A 17,284-nucleotide genomic window follows, 5' to 3' on the forward strand; every position below is an offset into this window, starting at 1 on the left:
AATGGATTGTGGGACTTCTCTTCCTCTTTGAGCATAACTTTGAGTCTATGGTAGCCTTTTAAAATTAGTGATAAAAAAGGGAAAACCTGGTTTTACCAAAGGGGGCTAGTGCTCTTTTAAAAACTATTTGTTGCATCCAATGTTAAGTCATATGTTAGGAGATACATTTAAATTAATAGGCATGACTAATTAGCTCCATTAATTGCAGTGGGTTTACTCAGAGAAGAACTTAAGTTATATGCAACCGAATGAAAATGACTATGTGCAGAAAAAACTGCAAGGTTCTACAAGCATCTGATACATTTTAAATGCACTGAAAATGTTCTATTTTAGTAGTATGGTGAAACACTGGAAAGTTTAACAGTAAACTAGATCCAACAAGAGACTGACAGATACTGAAACTCAAGCTGCGTGGAAGGAAGCTTGGAAATGAGCCTAGATAGATATCTGAAGAGATCCATGTACTGGAAATTCATGTAAGATGCAACAGGCTGAACTAGATAATCTGAGCGCCTTAGTCTTAGGTGTCAAACTGCGGATTCTATTCTCTGACATTTCAGCTGGCCACAACCAATACAATTACTTATTAGAATAAAATAAATATTAACTTGGTTTAAGTACACACTATGTACGCTTTTATTCAGAAGCCTGTCTACTGAATTAAATGGCACTTGCCACTTAGTAAGTGTATGGGTAGAGGTATTTCATAAATGGTTTGGGTAGAGGTATTTCATAAATAATTATTAGAGTTGTTATGGAATGATTTTATATTACAATGACGTTCTCTCACTATTCTTAATACATTCCAGAGTGGAGCATTTTTATATTTTACTTTGTAATATATGACTTTCTTATTATGTTGCCATTAATCTTAGTAGCACCAGTTCTTCAGATTTATTTTCGGTTCTCCTCACACTTCTAAACTCTTCCAATTGGTTCCCCCGCCCTTTGAATTTTATCCTGTTAAATATGGCAGCACAACTTAATGGCTCAGTTATCCTAGAACCTGGTATGTTCTCATTTAGTTTCATTTCACAAGCAGCAGATCACTGAAGACTCTAAAACTGCACTCTCCAAGGCACCAAATACCAGCATTTCATGGGTCATAATTCTAGCGGGCTTCATTTTGGTTCTCACAGGCCAGCAAAACAGGAAACATTAAATTTGCAGATGGCACCAAACTGGGAGAGATAGCCAATGTCGCAGAAGACAGGTTTGAAGATGACCTTAACAGATTGGAGAACTGAGCCAAAACTAGCAAAATGAATTTGATTAGGGACAAATGCAAGGTTCTGCACTTTGGCAGGAATAACCAGCAGCACAAATATAAGATGGGGAACACCTGGTTTGCCAGTAAAAAGGGGTCTAGGGGTCTTAGTAGAGTCAACTCTAAAATTCTTTGATTCTATGAATTCAGGGAAGCCTCTGGTGGAAAAGATATCTTGAAGATCAGGATTTCTAAGCAAAGGAAACAACCAGGAAAAGGGCACCAGGAGAGAACTAGCAAGCCAACACTGGCCTAAGTGATCCCAGAACTGGCCTGCAATCCATTTAAATGGAAAAACAATCTATCTGAAGTGCTGAGCTTCTCCTAACCTGGCCCACCTGGAGAAACAGCTCCTGTATTAAACACACTTGACTGAGGGAGGTTTTCTGAACGGTTTGTTAAGAGATGCAATTGAAATCAGAAGAAATAACAGGCAGTAAGGTTGCATGTGAATGTTTTGAATTGTTTTAACAGAGTATATTAGGAAAACATCATTCCATATGTATCTATTCTGGAATCATTTTACCAAAACAAAACAAGTTGTCTAAACTGAGATATTGTGAAATGCCCCACTGTATCCAAACCCTTATCCCCCTTGTTTTTATAGATTGAAGAAATCCAAATGAATTCCAGCCTGAACTTTCCAACTTCAGAGAAATATACTCTGAATCGCACTGAAATGTCATTTAGGCATAATGCCACTTTTCCTATATCTTTCAGAGAGCACCGTAACACAGAAAAAAACAAAGAGAGAGAGATTGTTATCATTTTATGGTCATCAGTGAATACTGGAACAAATGCCACTGTTTCATCAAATGTCCTGGCTAAAACAGACAAGGCACCATTTATACAATTAGAAATAGTGTAAATATCTCTTTAAAATAAAATAGCAGGAGCTGGGCAGCAGAGGGGAGGAAGATCCCAATTGAGACCATGGTATGGGTGGCAGGGGGAATTGCCTTTTTGCCCCCTGCTGTGGTCCTGATCAGGAGCATCATGCCTGCTATTTACACTGGAAGAAAAGCTTCCATCGATGTGAATGGGCCGTTTCTTCATTTGCAAATAAGCAGGTTTGCAGTGCGGTTGTTTTTGATCTTGACCACAGCACAGAGGAATTAGCACCACCCCACCCCATAGTCACACTGGGTTGGCATCCACTTCCAGATTTTTTTGGGGGGGGGGAGCTTTGTGCCTGCTAATTACTTCTAAGTCATTCACACAACTGAGAGTAGTGTGAATGGCTTCTCATCTGCTTTGACCCTCAACTCAGGCAGAAATTAGTAAGAGCACCCATTAGGTTAGGTTGGGACAATGTAGGGAATTACAATATCAGCATCTTCGCAGAATATGTAAAGGGTGTATTATGGATCAATACTGCATGCCCAGGAAGTATGGAATTGTCTCCAGCTCTATGGTATTATTATTATTATTATTATTATTATTATTAATATTTTTTATTAAATGTGTGTACTGCCCTTCATCCGCAGATCTCAGGGTGGTTCGCAACATAAAAACAAACGAACGCAAAGCACGCAAAATGGTACACATATCTGGCATCCTTATCACTGCGAAGAATCATATAATCCACTCAGTGACTTCAGGTTATATTATCTTACTTTTGATCATGAACCATATACCTCTTAGCAGGAAATTAAAGTCACCAGTAAATTGAGATTTTATACTCCTGCCTACTAAATGCAAAAACACTGCTGATGGCTTTTCAGGAGATGTAAGTTGAGCCTGGAACATAAATCATTGCAAAATCTGGAAATGATTCATAGTTACAGTTCAGCACATTCTTTTTTTGTTTTTTTGCTTCAGCTCTGTTGTAAATGCCCATGTATCTGTAGGACACAGTATCTGCTCTGCTTCTCCAACATTACATCCCATCCTCCTCCTTTCTTCCACAGAGCTGAATCATATTTAGATACTTAAAACAGTAGCCATGTTACTACCATCCTATTTAATTAGCCAACTAACCTCACATCAATTACTAAAAGACAACGGTAAGTTGATGGCAATGTGCCATGCCATCTCTAAGGGAAATTGTTATGCATAGGTTGGGAGTTAATATGCACTAATAAATAAGAACCTAGGAAGCTGTCTTAACCAAGGTGCGACTATTCATCCATGCAGGCCAGTACTGTATACTCTGACCGACAGCAGCTCTCTGCGGTTTAAGGCCCAAAGCTCTTTCCCCTGACTACCTAATCCTTTTCGCCAGAGATAGCAGGGACTGGGATCGCCTCCCTCGAAAGCATATGCCCTACTACTGGGCTATGGTGGTGGAGAATCAGAGGCAAGAAACTCACACAGTGAAAGTTCCCCCCCCAGTTCCAGTCACTACACAGAAGCAGCTTAAGGTCCAAAATAGTTTACTGCTGCAAAAGGTTAGGCTTCAGTAGCACATTTCCTGATGTTGACAATGTGGGCAGGATACCTGCACTGTAGAGGGTTGGACTAGACCAGGCATCCCCAAACTCGGCCCTCCAGATGTTTTGGGACTACAATTCCCATCATCCCTGACCACTGGTCCTGTTAGCTAGGGATGATGGGAGTTGTAGTCCCAAAGCATCTGGAGGGCTGAGTTTGGGGATGCCTGGACTAGACCCTCAGGGTCCGTTCCAACTCAACAATTCTGTGACACACACACACACACACACACCTTGTAGGCTTTGCAGACAGAGATACAGATAAGTAGAAAACATTTCTGTTGCTCCCACAATTCAAGACGTAACACAGACTCCTGACTCACGGGAGGACTCACTGACCGGACATATCACTAATATAGATGGCACTCGACCGCTGTCATAGCAACTGGCTTGGCTGACCTTGCACCTGTTAGCTTATCTCGTACATGAGGGATTAAACTCATGAAGGAAATTAACCCTTCTCTCCATCTCCAGTTCCTCCAACTATGCAGTAAGTAACAAGTAAATGAGGACTGCTGTGCACAACCTTTTGCTTAACTGTTTGACTTCAGATAGCAGACACAGGGTAGAGTGTGTAAACACCTTATCACATAAAATTCTCTACAAACCTGAGAAATAGCTGTATGTTGGGATGGGGATTTGAGTCCAGCTTTGCTCCTTCTTTGTTTCTTGCATGTGTTGCAATAGGGAACCTCAGGCCTGGGGAAATGTGGCCCTCCCTGTCTTTCTACGAAGCCATTGGTATGCCCCCAAGCCACACTGCTCACTGGTTCTATTTGCATCCCAAGTCCTTTTTGCCTGGTTTGAATGTGTCCTTGAAAGCTTGATAATGCCTCTTGCCTGCCTGCATGGAGGATCGAGAGGGTAGGTGTGTAGAAACCAATCTGCACGAAGGTGAAATTTACATTTATTGCTCTGGCTGCTTTTGTGTCTGGCCACACTTACCAAACGCACATGGTCCCTGGCAGGCTGCCCAGAGGAGCATGAAGCTCATAGGTTTAAAAATAGGTCCCTGTCCCTGCTCAATAATATACCATACAAGCATCTTATTCCTTCCCAGACCAGCAGACCATTAGCGGTTACAGCAACAAGCCCTATGCATCTAAAAGACTACAGACTGTCATGAACTGGTAAGACGACAGGGGGGAGGAATGGGATCCTGGCAAAGGGGGGTAGCCAGGACTGGGACACACCAGGACATACAGAGAATAGGGAAAGAAGTACTCACGGGGTGATGGAGAATGGTAAGGGGATGAAGGTCAGTGCACAGGAACCAGAGCAGCAGGACCCATCACCCGAGCCAGAAGGACCCCTTTCTCCATGAACATGGCAGGCTCTAAGGCATAGGGGGCAGCAGGAGGGGTGATCCAGGAGACTGAGGCAGGCCAGGGCCCACAGCCCAGCTCCCTAGCTGGCCAGGTGGAGCTCGCTAGCTTTGGGAGGTATGATTCCTCAGCTGCAGTAGGCTTGGAACAGGTGAGGGTCACAAGCCTCATCAAGTCCAGATGCTGCAATCAGCATGCAAGGTATAAAAGGGCAGCAGAGCAGAGGCGCTGTGTCTGCCCATGTTGGTGGACCTTGGCTTGGATGTGCCTGGCGCTCTATGGGTCTGTGCTTCAGGTTAGACTTCGACTGTGTAGATTGACCCCTGGTCTTTGAACTTTGGCAAGCTGACTTGCCACTAGGTTGGGTAGGAGTTTAGGGTGCCAACATCGGCAGAGAGGACACACTTTGTAGTTCTACCACCTTCAGAAGGTTTTTCCCCTGGGAGATAAGGAGAAGACATTCCCTCCAGCAGTCCCTACATTGCAGAATCCCCCCTACACACACACACACACACACACACACACGTATCTGTCATCTTCATTGTATAATTCTTGCCAAATGCTTAAAGCACACCTCCTTACTGTTGCCTTTGACACCTGAGATATATATTTTAAGATGCACCCTATTCTATTGATTGTAATCTGTTTTAACTGGGGGTTTTTAACACTGTATTTTTAAATAGTTGTAACCTACCCTGGGACCTCATGGTAAAGGGTGGGAACGATAGCATACAGGTGGATATAGTTGTCATTATTCATTAGCTAAGGAATAAGAGAGAGAAAATCATCTCCATTAGCAGAACTAAGGCTCTTGAATAGGCATAGTCTTAAAGAATAGTGGTATTGAAATATACAAGCTAGATTTGAGGAGTCTGGTCCTGGCTACTGCCTTAAGTGGGAGAAGGCCTGGAAATCACACAAAAGACCAATCTGAAGGAAGAACAGGTGGGTGTATAGGCACAGTAAAAAGATAAATGTTGTCAGAGTATCAAATCTATGAAACCTGGAGAAAAGCAAGAAAAGGCCATCTCATGTGCTTGACCAAAACTGTGCCTCAAACTAAATCTGTCCTTAAAATTTCTAGATTTCTCCATTTTGATTATAAACTAGGAGAGCAGAAGTAGGGACTATCCCTGACTGGGATCTGCATATGCAGGGTTCAAAAGCTTGTGTGGACTATACTTGGATTCATTGTTAGTTGGGTAAGAAAGTAAGCAAGACCTTCACCCACCTAGTCTGGGGAGTTTCCCCACTAAAAATAGAATTTTTGAATAGGTTACAGTCTTAGAAAACAGTAACAATACACATTTCATTTATGGACCACCAATATTTAAGTTACCATCTTCTCTGCAGAAACGTCACCAAAACCAAAATCGACACAATATATTCCAAAGTAATTCAAAGAACAGCAAAACAAGGTAGCCCATACCCTGCCCCTCAATGATACATGTTCTTGGAACACTGGGAACTCCGAGGAGATTAAGTCAATTAGAAATTCAGTTTTCCTATCAATGATTTAATTTAAGTTACTGGCCAAAGAAGAGATAAGCCATTTATCGACAACAGCCAACTAAGCATTTCAGCAAACACTGCCAGCCAAGTTATCTTCAATACTGAAGTGAGAGGAATGTGATGGGAGAAATTAAGTCTTCACACAGTATCATGTAAGAGAATCCAGCTGTGCTTGTATAGTCTCCAACTATTTAACAGAAAAGAAAAAAGAAAAATGTTTAGAAACATGGAAGGTAGAAGAGAAATAATAAACTATGCAAATTAAATATACCCAAACAGCAACAAGAACTCCTGAAATTAATTCCCGTAAATCTGCAATGTATATAAATGTTTATTCTGACTGGGTGAGTTCGCCATGTGTATAAGCACAAATAAGGATATGCTATCCTGAAAGTCTCTTGTCCTTTTGTTAGTTTGTAGATTTAAAAGGGTATAGCAAGCATCACCTTGTTCGAAAGCACTTCAACGGCAAATGCGAAACCTGCATTCAGTTAGCGCTTTATAAGAGACATAACTCAGAGATGCAGTGCTTTGGGGGATGAAGCTATTACATGTTTACAAGGAAAGCTCAAACCAAAAACAGCTAGAGCCCAAGGACTGGTAATAAAGACTTATTAAAGGTAAAAGAAAGGTTATCAAAATGTAAGGAAGTCTGTAAAAGCTCCAGTACAGACCTTGTTATAGAACTCAAACAGCTCTTGATGACTGAATTCCACAAACACTTTCTCCATGTTCTGTGAAAGAGAAGAAAACGCCCAAAGAGTTAGCCCATATAATGTGATGTTACCTGCAACACTTCTTCAGGCGTCAAGACTCTTAAAGTTTTAACTCCAGCAGTTTGGGACATAAAAGAGCAGAATACTCCAGCAAACCCCTACAGATGTTGACAATACATACATATTTACATTATGGAGAGAGAGAGAAATGATGTTTTTTGATCTGCAACTTCATTTGTTCCTCTGGAAGTTGTTCTCCAAGTCATAACAAAAGTAGATGCAAAGGAAGAAAATTATTTCATTGTTGTGCTTTTCTAGTTAAATGCAAGATTACATTTCCACTTTCTCAGTAGTCCTTTCAAGTGCTGGCAAATTCCATTACAGGGAGACTGTGCAGGCAGTGAATGTGACTGAACTCGCAGAGCCATTAAAAGCAAGTACATCAGCTCGGAGTTAATACCTCAAATTAATCTAACAGTTTTGAACTTTTCATGCTGAGATTGCTACAGCCATTCCAAGCTGCTTCAAAGCAGTGGTAAACTAAAAGCAAAAGGAAAAACTGAAGGAAGGGGCACAGTGGGTGAAACAGGTAACGGCTCTGTGCATTAGTAAGCCTGTGGTGGTTTGATGGTGGAGTTAAATACATTGTTTTAGGCATTGTTGTTTTTTCCATATGTATATCCAACCTGATGGTCTACTTGAGTCAAAAAAAGCATGCTTCAAATGTGATGTCTTCCTACACTGATTCCTCTGAATTTGCTTTCAGTTACATAGCACTGTTTTCTATCACACTTTCATCTCGTCAAGAGCTGAAGGAGGACATAGGGATGCACCACAACTAACTCTGGCAGGTGGGTTAGGCCACAAAGGAATGACCTGTCCAAAAGTACACTTCATGTCTCCCCAACCCAGGTGCAGCACACTGTTCTCTCTATACCACAGTGGCCCAACAATTCCTGTAGAAAAGCTGTCACTGTTGTATTGATCCTGGTGTGCTGCTTTATCGATCTGTATGGAAGAATTTCTTCTTGGCACAACTGACTACTGAAGGAGAAACAAATTGATGGCAAACACACGCATACACACAAAGTACACTCCAGCCCAATTAAGAAATATATTAAGGTACTAAGTGGGACAAGAACTCCATTCAGTTTTCTTGAAGGCTGCAGTGAAAATTCTACTCACTCCAGTGTACTTATTTTCGGGTAAAACTACTGCATTAGCAGCTAATCTTTCAGTAGACGTTGTTGATCAAGTTACCTAAAAGGAAATAATTTCTGAAGGGTAAAGAATCTGATTTTAGTGCCCAGATTACTGCGTACTAAACAATGGAACCCCAAGGTAAACGAATGGTTTATTAAACAGTGGGATCGTGCTCTTTAAAATAAGCTTACTTGGTATATCCACATTAAACAAGGATAATGCAAAATGTATGTTGATTTAAGGTGGAAATTCTTTGGAGCTTTTCAGAATGCTAAGCTAAGCAAAATATTGTAAAAGGTAATCCTTTTCCTTTGATAAAGTGTTGTTGTTTACTCGTGTCCGACTCTTCATGATCCCATGGACCATAGTATTTCTTGCCTATTCAGACATGGATGTAACATGACACATACATTAAATACATCACTTGCCACAGCCAGTATGAGGAGCTGGCTTGCCCTCCAACCTGCCCCCACCCCCAACAGTTACAGGAAGAAGGTCAGGGGAGCTCAGAATGAACTCTGGCTTTCCAGAAATGTTAAAAACATTTAAAAGGTTTCTTCATGTTTGAAGCAACAGGAAGAACAAGCAACTAAGTAGGTCCCAAGGTCATTCTCACACACTTGATACTCCTAAAATACCCACTCACATAACCTTTATTTTATAAAAGAGATTCTGAATAAGTTGTGTGCAAAGGTTAGACTCGGACCTTCTGTAAAGTGATTTATTATTATAGCGGGTGTATAAAATCAGTTGTGACCATGCCAGACCAAAAGATTAAACAAATTAAAATGGCACTTCTTTCCCCCAAGTGGTTTAAGAGGTGTTTTATATGCATCTTCGGTTCAAGGCAGGAAAGAAAAACAGGAACTACAAGGATTGGATTTGACCACCAGCCCAACTATTTCAGGGAACTTGGGCCTGGCATACTGAATTTTCATAAGCAAACACACTGCCCAACACATACCCTTAAAAGTGGCTATTAACAGCCATAAAATCACTGGGGCCAGCATGTCTACCTCAATGCCACCTCCTCTCTTCAGTAGAAAAAGCCCCTATTCTAGCAATCTGGGGGAACTTACAAAGGACCAGTAATTTGTATGAGAGACTAGTCTTAGCTCTAGTGGAGGGAACAAAGCAATGCTGGGAATGGGGTAGTGAATAAAAAACAGAAGTCCTGGAAAAGGAGTTCTTTCTGCCATGATTCCCGCTGCTCCTCTCTCTATAAAAAACACACACCATAATATGCTAAAAGGAAAGTGAAAGATTTGTAAAATGTTCCGCCGGCCTTTAAACAGAGAGCAAGTCAAGAAGTGGAGGGAAAGACAGAGGAGGGGCCCATTTCTAAACAACAATTTACTGTAGTGTCTCAACCTCCTAGTTTATCACCTGCAATCTGAATCAGTGCTATTAACACACAATTCTGAAAAGCAAACACATACAAACGTTAGAAAATATTACTGGAAGTTTGCTCTTCACGCTATACAAACAAAACTTGGACGCTTTGGTCAACTGTCAGTCGAGATTTGGCACTGGTTAGCGCAGACCCTAACTATTCACAGAAAGTCACAGAAGAAAAGCCTTAATATACTTTTGCATGTATCTTTTAAACCATTCAGCCAATAAGTACCGGTATATAACAATGTTGTGAAAGGGTACCGCTGACTGGAAATTTTGCTTAACTTTAATTTTTGTTTTAAATGTAATATCCTTGGCACCCATTAACGTTCAGAACTTCTTATACTTTATAGGGTTTAGGTGTATTACATTTTCTACATTGCTTTCCGCTAAAAAGAAGTCCTGTATCAATTGACAACCAAAGTAAAAGAAGAAGGGGGGGGGAGAAGCAATTGCAACATTAAAACAGCAGTACAACATAGCTCACAACACATCAAAATGTAAACTGTTGAAGATGGTCTTGAAAAAAATAATCTACTGAAGATGCAAGGGAAATATTATTTAAGAGAGGGGTGAAGAACCTCCAGCAGTTCAAATGTGGCCCCTTTTATCTAAACCACGGTCATCTGACCCATAAATGACATCATATGTGACATCAGGTGTAGGGCCTGTAGAGGCGCAGCTGCCAATGAGCTAAAAGTGCACTTCCGATTGTGCATTGGTGAGGGAATCCAGGCTCTGACTCTATGGCACAGCCAAAGCCTGCCACATCAGGTGTGCAAGATTTAGCTGTGCACAGTGCTTTGGAGTCTTGACTTTGGGACTTCAAATCACCCAGTCACCTGGTGTCATTGTGACATCATGTGACCTTATAAGCCAAAAAGGTTCTCCATGCCTGACTTGAGAGATTTCACCACTTTAGCATCAAACACTTCAACTCAGCCTAGTATGGATTCATGTTCCATATTTCATTCATTCTTAGCTTCCAGTCTGCATTTTGACACAAAGCAGTACAATGGACACTCGGGTTGTGAACGTGATCCGTGCGGGAGGCATGTTCGCCACCCGCAGTGCTGCATCTGCGCACGCGCGGGTCGCTCTTCTGCACAACCCGAAAAGACGCAACCTGAAGTGTCTGTAACCTGAGGTATGACTGTATATACTTGGTTCTATTTTTTTCCTGCCTTTCTAGGGAACACATATGAAAACAGAATTATGTATTTAAAATATTGCCACATTTTGTGGAATTGTATTAGTGACTGGCAACCTGAATTGACAGCATGCTGCATATTTCATTTACTTTTTAACTAATGTTATTACTGTTGTAAGCTACTCAGAGAATTTGGTTACTGGGCCGCATATAAATACCGTTAAGATGTAATAAATAAATGAATGATGAGACTCATGGTGAACACTAAAAATATATATTTAAGGCTGGACTCCTACCTTGACTTGTATTGTTGGCTGTGCTGTGTTTACTTTTATTTATGTATTATTACAAGGTTTATATGTTGTCCATCAACACACATTCCCTGGGTGGCTTACAAAACAAGAAGTATTAAAATGCAAGGTAATAAGTTAAAAACCACGTTAAAACCCCCCACTAAAATGCAGCATAAAAATTTATCCTTTCTAGCAGATGAAAATACAATAAATTAGCGTCTCAGTTTACAAAATAAAACATGGCATAAAACAATGGTCCAGTTTGCACGTAACAATAAGACAAATCGTGGATAAGCAAGTGTGTAAAAATCACATCTGCTTTACTCGTCACAGGTCCTGCAGAATCAAACCACGGTTTGGCTTACGGTAGTGTTATGCCCAAACCCTGGTTCGTGGTTTGTTTCGTTCAAACTCAAAACAAAGCACAAGCTGTAACCAAGCTTTATTCTTGGCATTACCATTCATGGTTTGTTTGGAGAGAAACAAGCCAGAGGCCTGGGTTCAAATGTAAGGTGAAGCCAATCCATGACTTGGCTGCAGGTGAGCAGCAGCAGAACTGAGGAAGGAATGAGCACCTCCAAGCTTGCAGGGCTCCTTGAAGTCTTACAAAAATAAACCAGCCTTTAGGGCCTTTTTCGCAGCTTCATCAGAGCTGTGTTCAGGATCTGGATAAAAATTGAAGGAAACACTCCCCCCCCTTTTCTTTTCTTGGGAAATATATTAGCTGTTTGTCAAAAGAGTACCCCTCATCAAACATGCAGATTCTGACATGAAAAAGCCAGCTCAATTCTAACTAAAACTGGCATAATACTGACAGATGTCAAGTTTTAAAACTAAAAGCTACCTTTTAAAAAAAGGCACTAAGATGGCAAATTAATGTCAAGCACATCTAAGAAGGCAGATGGAGAGACAGGTTGGGTTGTGAATGAGCTGCAAAATAGCTCTTGCTGCAAAAGAAGCAGTCAGAATTTTCAATAGTTTGTTGGTAGAAACTAATGGAAGCCCAGTATATAGCCTTTACTTTTTAAGAGTCTAATACTATATGGAGTAAAAACAAAATTTATTATTTAATAATATTGGGATTTCACAGTGTTACCTGCCCAAAATACTATTTAGTCCCATGAAAATAAACACAAGTTCAGCTAAAATACAGCTTGTGAAGCTTTCCTTTATATTGCACAGATTATGCAGTACCTTATATCAAGATACCTGGCTGCACTTCTAGCCCTGTCCACGAAATCACAAATCTGACAAGATGGCTTGAAGTACCATCACTCTCAGCACTTTGAGGAACAAGTGGAAGTATGGTGTGAAGCAGCTTGCTGCCTAACTGACCTCTTTTCAGGTGCAAGGAGTGGGAAGGGTAGAGAAAACCTTAATAGCAAAGTGTTTTCCACATGGATGAGAGGATGGAAATCCTCTCCCTCCCTCGATGGTGCTCAGGGAACCCTCATCAGTGTGCACCCCGTGTGCTCCACTTCATAGGCCGGGATCTGTTCCTTGATCACACTAGTTAGTTGCACTTAGTTACTACTGAAATTAAATGGGACTTGCCCCATTTATTTCAATGGGAACAGAGCCCATTGCAATTTCATCCAATTAATGGGACAAAAACAGAAGCCGTTTTTATCTGTTATGGAACTCTATAATAAGATTTAGTCTGGGCATAATTAAACAACTTTGATAGTTTTGGTTTTTCTACTGCAGCTTTGTTTTATTTTTCCAAACCCACTACCTTACAATACAAGTTAATACTTGCATTAGCATGGATACCGTGTTTCCCCTTTTTTAAGACACCGTCTTATAACTTTTTCCCCTCAAAAAAACACACAGTGGCTTATTTTCAGGGGGTGTCTTTTTTTTAAAAAAAGTGCTGGTACAACTGGGACCCACTGGCTCAGGACGCTCAGTGCTCTCTTCTGCGCACTGCTGGGCGCGTTGTTGGCGCTGCCAGTTCTGAGCGCCTGCAGGGTGGGGTGGAGGTGGCAGTGCTTTAAACCCCCAACCCTGTAGAAAGCAATGGAAGTTATGGACCGTAACAATCCTTAAGAGGCGCAGGTCTTAAAAACCCCCTGGTATCGCCCTTGAAGCACAGCCTTCCAAAGTCAGGGGGGAAGAGGTCTGTTTAGACAAAGGAAAGGATCGGGGGTGATTCTGCGCCCTGGGACCCACAGAACTACTTTAAAAATCCCAACCTGGGGGGGGGGTCAAATAGTGAAGCCCCATAGCCCTGTAGCAACAGAAGGCACATTCTGAAGCACCCGAGCTGTTCGGTTCCATAAAAAATCCAGGAATTGTAAAATTAACAACAATAATGGGGGGGGCACTCTATCCAAAGAGTTAAGAAGGAATGGGAAAGTGTTGAGTTATATATGGAAAAATATGGAAAGGAAAGTTAGTTAAAGATAAAAAATAAATAATTATCGCAAGGGAAAAAATAACATCATAAAGGGTAATAATATTAAATATAAAATAGACAACACAACAGAAAAAGCAAGTATATGACTAAATGAGATCGCACAGGAGTGAGGGAAGTGGGGAGAGAGGGAGGGGGGGTAAGGAAAGGAAGGAGGCAATGGTTGGAGGAGGGTATAGGGGGATGAATTGAAGGAAAATTAAGACTGAGAAGCGCATGGTTTTTGTTTTTTAAAGATGCAAAGGCTTGCAATCAGCCAAAGTATAGAGCCCAACTTCCAGGAGACTGCGATCTACTTGCGGATTTATAAACTGGAGGTGATCTACCCCCGTTTTATTGGTGTTCAGGTCAGAGTTGTTTTTAGAGAGAGGAAATATCCCATTTTTGAGGTTAAAGTAAAAGTTCCTGACATTTTTTTTATAATGAGGAAATGCTGCTAAAACTCCGTTCTTCATTCCACGAAGGGGAGAGGGGGCGGGGCCGGGTGCTCAAAGACAAAAGAAATGGAAAAGGAGATAGCGATCAACTGCAGCCTCCTGGGGATCACCAGCCTCGCATTCATGCAGCCGCCGGGAGAGGCAGGGGCTGCAGCCGAGTGCTGCTTCGCAAACAAACGAGGGAAAGTGCTAAGAACTCAGAGAATTCGGCTGAAATACATGAAGCAGCAACAGCAATTGCACACACACCATCCCAAGCCAGCACAGTCCCCAAGTCCCAAAAGCAAGAAAGGACTCAGCAAACACTGCTGCGGCCGGTGTTGCTGCTGCTGGGTAACGCTGACTCAGGAAACTCAGTGTTCTCTTCCGCACAGCGCCTATCACTATGGCTTATTTTCGGGGTACGGTTTATATTTCTCAAATGCTTAGAAATGCTGCTATGGCTTACTTTATGACTACGTCTTAAAAAGGGGGAAACACGGTAGAAATGCAAACATTCTGTGGACTTCCTTGACCTTTTTACCTGCTGAAGAAATTTTGCCAAGAGCAAACTGTGACCATTCAAGAGTTACTTTCCTTCTGTACCGATCTCTTATCTGGCACAGTATTTCTGCTTTTTTACATTCTCAAACAGAACACATTGAACGAATTAGGTTACCAACTACATGCCAATCAGAACAGAGAATTCATTTACTGCTGTGTGTGTGTGTGTGTGTGTGTGTGTGTGTGTGTGTGTGTGTAAAAGTGTCTGTGTGTGCAGATATGCCACTATGATTTAAAAGCTCACCAGGAAACAGCTTAGCCACAAACATAAAATGCAATATGTATGTTAAGAGTTGCTTTTCGAAAATCATTAAGACTTAGCATTGCTGTGTAATCGGACTTCTTACTATTAACTGAAAATCATTGATTAAATTAAGAAAGAGCTTCTATTGCAACAACTCTTTCCTTAAGTGTTATCTTATCCCACGTATTAAAAATGAACTTTTCTTTTCCTACCCAAGCACACTGTATCAAATGCAATAACACACACCTTAATCACATTGTATTAGCTAGAGATTTGAGAAAGGCTAAAAGGCAAAGCTCTGCCTTCCTCAGTCAAAATCCATTTTGTTTGGTACAGTAATATTTTAATCACAGAAATGAATCAACATACCACTTCATCTTTTAAATTACATCACTGCCTAAACTCCGGAGTAATGAAGTCATTTACAGCACAAGAGGGAAAAGCAATGAGAAAAGCAAGTTAATATTTCTCAACAACATACAGTAGCTGTTTTTAGTTTAGAGGAAAGGCAAGGAAGAGGCAACATGACAGAAGGGTATAAAATTACGGAGAAAGTGGAGGCGATTTACTGCTAAAGGAGGCAGCAATAGCAAGGGATCCAGCGTCTCCCATCAGGACACACACACCCCAATCTGACTCTGGGCCCTTCGTCATAATATTCAGGTTCTAAAGCTCAGATCCAGTAATGCCGTTTGGCATTGGCAATCCATGTTTCCCTCCTTCCGACCTATGCAAGAAGAGGCTGCAGATCCCACGGTCAGTCTCTAGCTTCTCAATGCTGCTACAACAGCGGTTAAAAATGGATAAAGATGAAGTGATGTACATACTGTAATAATATATTAGGACCGCCCTTGAACAATGACCTTTATCAGGTGTAGGTTTACTAGGTGAGCAAAAACTTTTGAACCAATCAGTGTTACACTTATAATATTTTATGTACTCAAACGAATGTCACCATATTCAAAGAATACAATATGCAAAACACAGATTGGGCATGTTGTTGTTGTTGTTTAGTCGTTTAGTCGTGTCCGACTCTTCGTGACCCCATGGACCAGAGCACGCCAGGCACTCCTGTCTTCCACTGCCTCCCACAGTTTGGTCAAACTTATGTTCATAGCTTCGAGAACACTGTCCAACCTTCTCCTCCTCTGTCGTCCCCTTCTCCTAGTGCCCTCCATCTTTCCCAACATCAGGCTCTTTTCCAGGGAGTCTTCTCTTCTCATGAGGTGGCCAAAGTATTGGAGCCTCAGCTTCACGATCTGTCCTTCCAGTGAGCACTCAGGGCTGATTTCCTTCAGAATGGATAGGTTTGATCTTCTTGGAGTCCATGGGACTTTCAAGAGTCTCCTCTAGCACCATAATTCAAAAGCATCAATTCTTCGGCGATCAGCCTTCTTTATGGTCCAGCTCTCACTTCCATACATCACTACTGGGAAAACCATAGCTTTAACTATATGGACCTTTGTCGGCAAGGTGATGTCTCTGCTTTTTAAGATGCTGTCTCTGCAGCATCTTAAAAAATTGGGCATATCTTCTTCAATAACAGTTTCCCATAAAATAGAATCAGCTTCTTCTATATCATCAACAACAAAATTCCCAAAACCAGCTTAGACTGTGCTCAGTGGGGAGAAATTTGTTTCAGGCTAATGAAGCTCTAAAAAAGCACCCAGTCACACGGGTTTAAAAGTGTTTATGTTGAGCCAAGATATCACATCATTTGCTTACTTAATTATAAGAAACCACAGCTATATCCCAAGGCTCAACACCAAGCCAAGCAGCTAAGGTTGCTTTGATTTGGATTCTCATCGATACCTTACTGGACATTTGGACTCATTACATTTTCTTCCGCAAGGCTGTGGAAAGAAAAATCGGCAGCAATTCTGTAAGAAACATGTTAACTCCAATCTTCCATTTAATCTAATCCATGGTATGTCCTCAAACACGTCTAACCATTCAGTTCCATGAGAAAGTACATCTATTTCAATAGCACTCATCTTTCTTTAAACATCTTAAACGTTGTCAATATTATGAATGCCTCTGGGTCATTCATATCAATGAGGTTGAACTCTACCACTTTTCATTTGGAATATAATCCAAGTCTTCCTATATTTTGTGTGTCAGTGTCCCAAAGTTTGTATTTTCATTTAATATACTGGTCCTTTGAACACATTTATTACTATATAAGCAGTAACATTGCTATAAACAATGTCAATGTTCCTGGAACAACCTTATGAACAGAGGCTGAAGACTATATACTTTAAAGACAGGCATCTTCCCATCTTATTTACAGAACTTTGAGTCATTTTTGTGTGTATTTCAGAACTACGGTTTGTTTATTAGGGAATATGAGC

The 17,284-nt window shown here is 41.1% G+C and overlaps 1 protein-coding gene across 2 annotated transcripts in view; it reads right to left on the reverse strand.

Moving 5' to 3' along the window:
- Positions 1-717: 717 nt before the first annotated feature.
- Positions 718-17,284, reverse strand: part of COMMD10 (COMM domain containing 10) — a 66,621-nt gene continuing 50,054 nt past the window's right edge. For both annotated transcript variants that reach the window (XR_004691593.2, XM_035100291.2), the window contains 2 exons: positions 7,211-7,270; positions 718-6,723 (listed from right to left, as the gene is read on the reverse strand). Coding sequence is in view for 1 of the 2 variants with exons in the window: in XM_035100291.2 (XP_034956182.2) it covers positions 6,685-6,723; positions 7,211-7,270 (99 nt within the window). In the remaining variant the exon portion in view is untranslated. The remainder of the gene's footprint in view (positions 6,724-7,210; positions 7,271-17,284) is intronic.

This window comes from Zootoca vivipara, chromosome 11 (assembly GCF_963506605.1).
Source record: "Zootoca vivipara chromosome 11, rZooViv1.1, whole genome shotgun sequence".
NCBI classification, from domain to species: domain Eukaryota; kingdom Metazoa; phylum Chordata; class Lepidosauria; order Squamata; family Lacertidae; genus Zootoca; species Zootoca vivipara.